The sequence below is a fragment of the Triticum aestivum genome, chromosome 6A (assembly GCF_018294505.1).
Source record: "Triticum aestivum cultivar Chinese Spring chromosome 6A, IWGSC CS RefSeq v2.1, whole genome shotgun sequence".
Lineage (NCBI taxonomy): Eukaryota > Viridiplantae > Streptophyta > Magnoliopsida > Poales > Poaceae > Triticum > Triticum aestivum.
In genome coordinates, this window is record NC_057809.1 from 614,528,761 (window position 1) to 614,539,298 (window position 10,538).

The 10,538-nt window shown below is 45.3% G+C and overlaps 2 protein-coding genes across 2 annotated transcripts; one reads left to right on the top strand and one right to left on the bottom strand.

Moving 5' to 3' along the window:
* The first annotated feature begins 211 nt into the window (after positions 1–211).
* LOC123129089 (aquaporin PIP1-5) lies at positions 212–1,795 on the top strand. Its single transcript, XM_044549241.1, has 3 exons — positions 212–943; positions 1,073–1,213; positions 1,330–1,795. The coding sequence occupies exons 1-3, from the start codon at positions 302–304 to the stop codon at positions 1,423–1,425; spliced, it is 879 nt and encodes a 292-aa protein (XP_044405176.1). The 5' UTR covers positions 212–301; the 3' UTR covers positions 1,426–1,795.
* Positions 1,796–8,804: 7,009 nt separating this feature from the next.
* Positions 8,805–10,248, bottom strand: LOC123129091 (aquaporin PIP1-5). Its single transcript, XM_044549242.1, has 3 exons — positions 9,543–10,248; positions 9,285–9,425; positions 8,805–9,168 (listed from the first exon to the last, which is right to left on the bottom strand). The coding sequence occupies exons 1-3, from the start codon at positions 10,182–10,184 to the stop codon at positions 9,073–9,075; spliced, it is 879 nt and encodes a 292-aa protein (XP_044405177.1). The 5' UTR covers positions 10,185–10,248; the 3' UTR covers positions 8,805–9,072.
* Between the last annotated feature and the right edge of the window lie 290 nt (positions 10,249–10,538).

The following is a 10,538-nucleotide window of genomic DNA, read 5'->3' on the forward strand; positions in this document are numbered from 1 at the left end:
GAGGTGACACCACAAGAGTAAACAAGCCTCAAACATTTTTCATACATAAATTGATTAACACAGAGAATTAGCACTAATCACCATCACCCACTAATCAAGAAGTGGCAGCAAAAAATAAACCAAGAAAACAAAACATTATCATCACACACACACCATGCATAGTAGAGCAGCCATGATTGGTTGGCCCTCTATAAGAAGCTCTCCAAAGACACTCCCTCTCCTCATCTCATCTCTCTCTCTCACACACACATCATCTCCCCCACCTCTCTCCCAAAGCCAAGAGCTCAGAGAAGCACCGGCCATGGAGGGCAAGGAGGAGGACGTGCGCCTGGGCGCGAACCGCTACTCGGAGCACCAGCCCATCGGCACGGCGGCGCAGGGCGGCGGCGCGGACGAGAAGGACTACAAGGAGCCGCCCCCGGCCCCCTTCTTCGAGGCCGGGGAGCTCACCTCCTGGTCCTTCTACCGGGCCGGCATCGCCGAGTTCCTGGCCACTTTCCTCTTCCTCTACATCTCGGTGCTCACCGTGATGGGCGTGGTGGGCAACCCGTCGGGGTCCAAGTGCGGCACGGTCGGCATCCAGGGCATCGCCTGGAGCTTCGGCGGCATGATCTTCGTGCTCGTCTACTGCACCGCCGGCATCTCCGGCGGCCACATCAACCCCGCGGTCACCTTCGGGCTGTTTTTGGCAAGGAAGCTGTCGCTCACCAGGGCCGTCTTCTACATCGTGATGCAGTGCCTGGGGGCCATATGCGGCGCCGGCGTGGTCAAGGGGTTCCAGACCACGCTGTACCAGGGCAACGGCGGCGGCGCCAACTCCGTCGCGCCCGGGTACACCAAGGGGGACGGGCTAGGGGCTGAGATCGTCGGCACGTTCGTGCTGGTCTACACCGTCTTCTCTGCCACCGACGCCAAGCGCAGCGCCAGAGACTCCCACGTCCCCGTAAGTACTCCTGTAGAATTATAGTTACAGTGCACCGGCCTGCCGGCGGCGGCCACCCTGGGTGCTTGGTTTGGACTGACTGATGATCAGGTGATGTGAAACTAATCAAAACTGGTGGGAAACATGCAGATTTTGGCGCCGCTTCCCATCGGGTTCGCGGTGTTCCTGGTGCACCTGGCGACGATCCCCATCACGGGGACCGGCATCAACCCGGCGAGGTCCCTCGGCGCCGCCATCATCTACAACAAGAAGCAGGCGTGGGACGACCACGTAAGATTAGAATCAATTTGATATGAATCATTCATTAGTTAATTAAGCTTGAAGATGATCATGGATGGCTTGGAGCTGGCTAGAGACTAATCAGTGATCTGCTTGAAATTGTGCAGTGGATCTTCTGGGTTGGTCCGTTCATCGGTGCGGCGCTGGCGGCCATCTACCACGTGGTGGTGATCAGGGCCATCCCCTTCAAGAGCCGCGACTAGTCAGCCAATCAGTCTGCCGACCATGGACGGGTGGAATCTTATCGCTGTTCATCGTCGATCGATCATGTGGTGGTGGTTGCCCGTGCGTACGTGGCTCATTTCGCACGCTGTAATTCTCTATCTACCGTCCTCTGTCCCTCTCCTCGGTGTGTGTGCCTGCCGACAGCGTCACTGTGGCGCACCTGTTCAAGTCTGCGAGTTGTGTACTTTCCCTCCCTTCTGTATTGTACCGCTGCGCACGCGATTTAACGGAGCGTGCATATGTATGTAAATTATTAATTAAGAAGGAACGTCGATCGAGTTAATTAACGCCTGGAGATGAGAATAATGTATAATCATTATGAGAATAATGTATAATCATTATGAGTCCCATTTTCCTCTTCGATCGGACGCACTCACGAACGCTAGGTGTTCCATCTCCTTGGTGGTTTAGGTGGAGTTAACTTTTCGTACTAGGTGTTCATCTCTTTGGTGGTTTTGGTGATGAGTTAACCGACACCATGTGCACATTTTTTTTCCAAAAGAGGAAAACCCTGGCCTCTCCATCATGTGATATACACAGTCATTTCAAAGTCACCGAGTACCAAAAGGGCAACCACACCGGTTGGTATCAAGATTACACAGCTCATCCACATAATCTGTTAAACACGCCAACCAAGCTTGAACCTGCTTTCCCGTCTCATTCTCTAGACAATGATGTATTTCCGTTATATGTCGCAGTAATGAAAAGGGGTAATACCCGGTTCAAAAAAGAAAAGAACACGCCAACGAAGTTGATTGAGCAATGCAACCATTTTCAGCCTGCATCGGAAGGCCATAAGCCCCTGCGTGTTTGCATCTTGCAGTGATGACCAGTGACTAATCTTGAAAGAAAATGAAGGAGGCTCAATGTTAACAGCGTAAAGAAAAATCCACAAACTCTTGGTTCTTTATAGTTCAAATAAGGTCAAAATTTTGGCAGAGGACTGGGCTTAACAGTAGTATTTTTTTTCCCAATTGTTGATGGGGGGCTCGAGCCTGTCGATGCACCCCTTAGATTTGCCACTGGCGATGATGATGTACGAATTAACACCACAACTCTAGCAATTCCAAAGTACCCAAAAATGGGACAAATGTGCATACATATGTACGGCGATTTTGTTTTGCCAAAGCACGCAAGCTTGCTAGCCAGTGCGACGTGTACATCATGGGCAGTGAGCTGACCACTGAGGATAACATAGGGTATGTTGTGTGGAGCAAGTATAAAATCCTCATGACATCAGTCACTAGCTAACTGACGGCCGAGAAATACGTTATCCAGCCACATATTCCACGGTATATCTCCACCACATACGGTACAATACAATACAATACTCCCGGTGCCCACGTAATGCCGCAAGCAATCAACAGTTTCAGCTATATTATAAGTCTAGTTTCAACAAATCAGCATAGACTTTCGCTGTGGTAGCACAGGCACCTAACGGCGCGGAATGCAACGCGAGCTACTCTAGAGGTGTCACGGGTTCGACAGCTGCATATGGTACTAGTATATTCTAGATCATCGACGAGATAGAGTATGTGTAAATGTATGGCTAGGTAGGGTTAGGCGGCCGCGTGACAACGATTGAGCAGCAGTGACAGGGTTTGGTCTTGGGTGATATGCATGGCCGGGTCGACAAGGAGAATATGCAACACGTGTACCTGCCCAACCCAACGGCGCCAATCATGGCGTGTTTAGCCGTTTGTAGCCAAGCTATGCAGCGGCGCCATGTGATCCACCGGTGCTATGGCCTATGGACGAGACTTGCCTGCTTCCTTCGCGTGTGCTCATCCGTGCTCCCACATACATGGCTTAATTTAATTGAAACAAAATAACGTCTGACCTCATTCCCTTAAAATCAGGAGGAAGATGATTAAATTAGAAAAAAAAAGAAAAAAACAGCCGTAGAATGAAGTAGGAGCATGGATGGAAGCATGGAAAGGGAGCAGGCCGGATCCATGGCCTATGGCCACCGAAATCTGGATTTTATATGAGTATCAAAAATCGGATGGTTTGGAGGGTGGTGGTTCTTCAAGCCGCCGGAGATCAAACTTTGATTTTAACGCTTTGATGTCTTTTTTAGGAGAAAAGACTATCTCGCTGATTTTAAATTAGTGAAGCCCTTACAACCAACAACAAAACAACGCAACAACACAAACAAAACAATGCATTGATGTCTCGCTAATGCGGATTAGGTTTAGTGCTAGCTCACCTTGCACACCTCTCAAGACATGTCAATATTTCACAAGTTTAGGAATGGCCAAAACGTTGGAGTAGCCAGCAAATGTTGTTCTTCTAAACAAGAACCATTCTCTCTAAATTAATATAAGACGTTTTAGATCACTACTTTAAGCTTTAGGGAGTACAATACATTTACATAGAGACATTGGTGCTTCTTTCGAAACTCCTATGGTAGTTGAACCATGTCACATCAGATCTTGCAGCTTAAGAAACTCGAAAGGCGATGTGGCTCTAGTTCGGATTGGATATCACGTTAAATAAAGGGGTAGATGATCGTACTCCGGTGGCTCCAGTATCCATGCATGTAGGTCTCGATCTAAAGACGAGAAAAACTTAATGACAAGGGAATCCCTAAGAGCTCCTAAGGCTCGTTATAGTGGGAGTAACTTAGCAAGTAATATAGCGCAGTCCAAGACAAGTTTACTTATGTGGCATGTATTTAATAAGGAGAGATGTGTTTAGAGTAACATAATATGTTATTGTAACATAGCGTTTTTTAAGAAAATATGAGTCTTCAAGCTAATAAATAAAGTCATCTATGACATTACTATTATGTTACTTTGCACTATAAAAATAGTAAGTTAGACTAATGTCATATGCATAAGATAGTAATAAAGACCAGCCTAACTAGTGCTTGAGGCGCCACCGAACGAGCTGGCGCACGGACCACGATGTAAATAACGCTCTACTACTTGGTAGCTCGGTGGATGGTTGGTTTGATCACCATTTTTCTTTACAACAGCTCTATTCGTTAAGTTGCACAAGACAGTACTAAAGACCAACCGCTATTGGTTTAGAAAAAAAGGACTTCCGGTTTTCTATACATAAAATAATCATATAATCAAAAAATGTGCGTATGTTTTAAAAAGTCCACAAATATGAAAAAAATGTCTGTGAACACAAAAATAGATATCACGAATTTGAAAAAAAATGCGCATGAATTAACTATTTCTGTGAAGATTAACACATGTTCATGAATTTGGAAAAAGTTCATGAATTATGAAAAAAGTTCATGAGATTTAGAAAAGCTGGTAGATTTTAATAAGTTCTCGAAAATGATTTTTTTTCATGAATTCATAATGTACATTTTTATCTATTGAAAAACGTTTCATGCATGTGAAAAAGGTCATCAGAAGCAAAACAATGAAAAGCAAAAAATAATAGAAAAATCCAGGGAAAAACCCGGCGAAAGCTTCTAAAAGCTCCAGAAAACCGACAAAAAGGTTCAAGAAGCTTCACTAAACTGATAGTGGATGTTTACCTAAACTGAAAACGCAACCTACATGGTGTGCGTCATGTACCGATATGCCTATAACTGATGCCCTAAGGGCCAAATAAGAGCGACAACGCGCGTACCCCAAGGCGGGAGCAACTAGTTAACGAACGCTTCTTCGGAAGCCTCGCAACGATTAGCGTCACTTGCGCGCTCTCAGCCATTTGTCACGTGTCGCGTTTTGGATGTTCCCTCTTGATTTTATTATTTTTATTTTTCTGCACGCGTTTTCGGCTTTTTAAATGTTTTTTTCCTGGGTTTTTTCGACATTTTGGTTTTCTTCCGGTCTTTTTTAGCTTTTCGATTAAAAAAATCGAAATTTTTTCCATGAAAAAAACGTGTTTTCTTTTTTTTTCTTTCACGAAAGTCACAATTTTTTTTTCGCGAGAGGCACGGTTGTGCTTTAGCGAGAGTCACGGTCGTGCCTTTCGAAAACGGAAAAAAACGCGTTTTCTGTTTTTTCTTTCTTTCGCGAGAGTCACGGTTTTGTTTCCGCGAGAGGCACGGTTGTGCTTTCGCGAGAGTCACGGCCGTGCCTCTCGGAAAAAGAAAAACAAAACGCGTTTTCTATTTTTTTTTCTTTCGCGAGAGTCACGTTTTTGCTTTCGCGAGAGGCACGGTTGTGTTTTCGTGAGAGTCACGGCCGTGCCTCTTACAAAGGAAAAATTTACGCGTTTTCTGTTTTTTTCTTTCGCGAGAGTCACGGTTTTGCTTCCGCGAGAGGCACGGTTGTGCTTTCGCGAGAGTCACGGTCGTGCCTCTCGGAAACGAAAAAAAAACGCGTTTTCTGGTTTTTTTCCTTCCACGAGAGTCACGGTTTTTCTTTCACAAGAGGCACGGGTGTGATTTCATGAGAGGCACGGGCGTGCCTCTTCCGGAAAGGGAAAAAAACCGTGCTCCCGGTTCGGTTTTTTCGCCCGGTTTTTTCATGAAAAAAATAGTTCGTCAAAACCTATCAACATGGGATCTAGTTTTGAAGATCTTAAGGCAGGAATCCAATGATGAAAACGGTTCGAGATTTGGACGCACGGTTTAAAAGATAAAACGTTTTGAATAAACGGATCTACGAAAAAAAGGGAAAACTCCCAGATTGCGACAAGTGACGCGCTGCATGTACGCCACTTGTCACAACTTGGGAAAGTGAAGTGTTCTTTGTAACGAGTACTCCTTAATTAGTGATTTCGCCCCAAGGCAGTGGTTTTTTGCATGGGTTGGCCCATTCTTCCGGGTTGCATCCAAACCAGTTTTGGGAAGGTTCTAGAACCTTCCTTTAACCATTTTATTGTTTTTCTTTATTGTTCCTTCCGGTTTTTTCTTCCTTTATCTTTTTATTTTATTTTCTTTTTTCTGTTTTATTTTTTCTTTTCTTTTCTGTTGTTGCATTTTCATTTTTACACTTTGTTTTTTCAATTTGCGAACTTATTTTAAATTCGTGATTTATTTTTAAAATCGTGGACATATTGTGAAATCATGAACATTTCTTTAATTTCATAATTGTTTTTTTACAAATTTCTGAATATTCTTTTAAATCATGAAGTTTTTTTTGAAGTCGTGATCAATTTTTGAACTTCATGAACAATTTTTTGAAATAGGGAATATTTTTAATATTCCTGAATATTTTGGAATTCGTGAACATTTTTTTGAAATCATGGTTTTTTTTCAAATTTCATGAACATTTTCTAAATTTGTGAAATTTTCTTACAAACTCATGAAAATTCTCTTAAACCGTGAACATTTTTTGAATTTCTTATTTTATTTGAAATTATGAATATTTCTTGAAATCAAGGACATTTTTTGAATCCACAAACATTTTACGATTTCTTGATTTTTTGTTCAAAATGAACATTTTTTATTTTCAAATTTTTTTGTTATCCTGAATTATTTAAATAGAAAAGGAAAAACATAAAAATAGAAAAGAAAAAGCAAAAAAATAATCAAAATTAAGAACAGAGCGCACGGATATTGGCCTGCCCAAACAAGCACGCTGGGAGGAGTGAGGGGTGCGCGCTGCCGCTTTTCCTAGAATGTACCACGCCATATAGGAGCTCTCAAATAGGAATCAACGGAATCCTGAAATCATTAATTAAGTAGCACTTTTTTTTTATGTTAATTAAGTAGCACTCTTTGCAAAGGTCACTCCTACCTTCCCAGGTTAGGAGCATTCCCTCTTTTCCTCAGGTTAGGAGTATCCCCTTTTTCTCTAGAACAAAAGATCTACCATGCCAATACCAGGAACAAAAGCATATACCCCGTTTCCCATCAAGTGGAACAATCTTTTATGGCATGTGAAGAACAAAACAAGGAAACATCAACGCACACATGAATATTTGCACATGTATCAATCTACCAATCGATAGACGGATAACTTTTTAATAGTAAGTAAAATTATCATACCCAGATGCCCTATTATCATTCTTGTTTCTCACAGTCACGTTGAAAGATTTGGAGTTTTGTCCTTGCTTCATGCCCTTGTGATGGTGCATAAATTCGTCGGTACCCTCGGTACGGTAGCGAACGTGTCCAAAAGTACCAAATTTGAGGTCACACAGAGAGTTTACCCAGGTTTGGGTCTTCGGGATGGAGTAATATCCTACATCCTTTTTTGTGATTGTATTCATGGTGTGATACCTCGTGCAAGAGAGTACAACAGGGATGATGTGTTGGCTACCGAGAGTCTAGATATACTGAAGTAGATGAGAATTAGAGCTAGGATTTTACATGGTGGTAGATCCCATCTGGTCACCATCATGTAGACTTGGGGACAAAGATGGCCTCTAGATGTTTATCCGATCCTCCGGGCTCATTCTTGTCGCCAGCTCCTTGCTGGGCCTTCTGGGCCCCTTGTTGGCAGTCTTGCTGCCAGGCTCCATTCGATAAGCCACCCCCGGTGTATTACACCTTCACCTTGCGTCATGGACACTTGGATACCCAATGTCCAATATCAGCGCAAGTGAGACAACCATATTTGTTGTCGTCTTTACTCTTGTTCATCTTACCCTTCTTCTTGAAGATGGTACTCTTGACCACGTTCTTTTCTTGAACTATTGTAAGTTATTCCGCACCACATTGGTACTAGAAGTTCCCTCGGCACCTTTGGAGTGTGAGCACTTTGCTCTTGAATTCTCTTCAACACTCAGATGATTGATGACAACCCCAACTGGGTATTCACGTCTCTGGTGCTTTAGAGAAGTAGCAAAGCTCCTCCAAGAAAGAGAGTTTCACAATTATGCATCATGCAACAAACTTTTTCGGTAACTCACACTTAAGGAGTTCAAGTTCCTTAGCAATGCATTTTATTTCATGAGTCTAATCTAGAACAAAATGGTTATCAATCATTTTGTAGTCATAAAACTGATCCATGAAACACAACTCGCTTCCAACATCAGTTGAGCAAAATTTAGCCTAGAGCGCATCCCACAAGTCCTTGTCAAGCCGCACATGTACGTATGTGTCAACTGGCTTGTCTCCAATCATGCTTAGAACGGCTCCCACAAAGATGGTGGTGGTCTCCCTGAACACCGTCTTCTGGCGAGGAGTAATCGTTCTGTCGGGACTGCCACCAATGACTGAGACATATTCATCGTGGTGAGCCACAAGACAGTTTTAGTCCGCCAACACTTAAAGTGAACATCGGTAAACGGGTTCGGGTTTACTGTAGTAGCAAAGCCTTGAATCTGAAATTTCCTATAAACATAATGTTTTTGGATTGTTGGGTATATATATTAGCAATTTTGGTCTCAACTCTCCATATGCAATATAGCAACTGCGAATGTGACGACTCTGCTAGAGACTCTGGTAGAGTTGCTCTTATATTATGATCTCAACTCTCCTTCAAAATCAGGTCGGTACTAAATTTCTCACCATGTTATAAATCCCACATAGACCTTTAAGATTTTCAGGAATTATTCCTTGTATGGGCATAGAGCCATCTGCAATCCACACACATTTTACATCTATTTTACCGTGCTTTGCAAATTTGCACCGGAAAGCGTGACCGAAAAGCTTTCAAAACTAGAAAATAAGGTGTATGATGAAAAATACATTTCAAGAGCAAGGAGAAGATTGCAGCAGAAACAAGAAGACTCCATCCACAGTCGGCAGACTGATTGGTCCACTAGTCGCGGCTCTTGAAGGGGATGGCCCTGATCACCACCACGTGGTAGATGGCCGCCAGCGCCGCGCCGATGAACGGACCAACCCAGAAGATCCACTGCACAATTTCAAGCAGATCACTGATTAGTCTCTAGCCAGCTCCAAACCATGCATGATCATCTTCAAGCTTAATTAACTCATGAATGATTCATATCAAATTGATTCTAATCTTACGTGGTCGTCCCACGCCTGCTTCTTGTTGTAGATGATGGCGGCGCCGAGGGACCTCGCCGGGTTGATGCCGGTCCCCGTGATGGGGATCGTCGCCAGGTGCACCAGGAACACCGCGAACCCGATCGGAAGAGGCGCCAAAATCTGCAATCACCGTATCAGTTTTGACTGGTTTCATCTACTAACTCACTGCCCAAACCAAACAGGTACGGTGGTCGCCCCCGGCCGGCCGGTGCACTGTATCTACATAGGAGTACTTACGGGGACGTGGGAGTCTCTGGCGCTGCGCTTGGCGTCGGTGGCGGAGAAGACGGTGTACACCAGCACGAACGTGCCGACGATCTCCGCACCGAGCCCGTCCCCCTTGGTGTACCCCGGCGCGACGGAGTTGGCGCCGCCGCCGTTGCCCTGGTACAGCGTGGTCTGGAACCCCTTGACCACGCCGGCGCCACATATGGCGCCCAGGCACTGCATGACCATGTAGAATACCGCCCTGGTGAGCGACAGCTTCCTGGCCAGGAACAGCCCGAAGGTGACCGCGGGGTTGATGTGTCCGCCGGAGATGCCGGCGGTGCAGTAGACGAGCACGAAGATCATGCCGCCGAAGCTCCAGGCGATGCCCTGGATGCCAACGGTGCCGCACTTGGACCCGGACGGGTTGCCCACCACGCCCATCACGGTGAGCACCGAGATGTAGAGGAAGAGGAAGGTGGCCAGGAACTCGGCGATGCCGGCCCGGTAGAAGGACCAGGAGGTGAGCTCCTCCGCCTCGAAGAGGGGCGCCGGGGGCGGCTCCTTGTAGTCCTTCTCGTCCGCGCCGCCGCCCTGCGCCGCCGTGCCGATGGGCTGGCGCTCCGAGTAGCGGTTGGCGCCCAGGCGCACGTCCTCCTCCTTGCCCTCCATTGCTGACGCTTGAGCTTGAGCTGGTTAGCTTGGCTTGGAGATGGTGGATGGGTGAGAGAGATGAGGAAAGAGAGCGGGTCTGAGTGCCTCTTATAGAGGAGGCCAATCATGGCCGCTCTGTTCTCCTCTGCATGGTGTGTTGTGTGTGGGTGTGTGTCATGATAATGGTTTTTTTCCTTAGTTTATTTTTTGCTGCCCATTCTTGATTAGTGGATGATGATGATGATGATTGAGAGAGGTTTGGTTTCTTGATAGTGGCCTGGTGACAGTGCTTAGTGTTAATTGTCTTGACAAATTAGTAGTTAGTACATGCAAATGTTTGTGTCTTGTTTACTAGTGCCCTTGGTGTGCCAT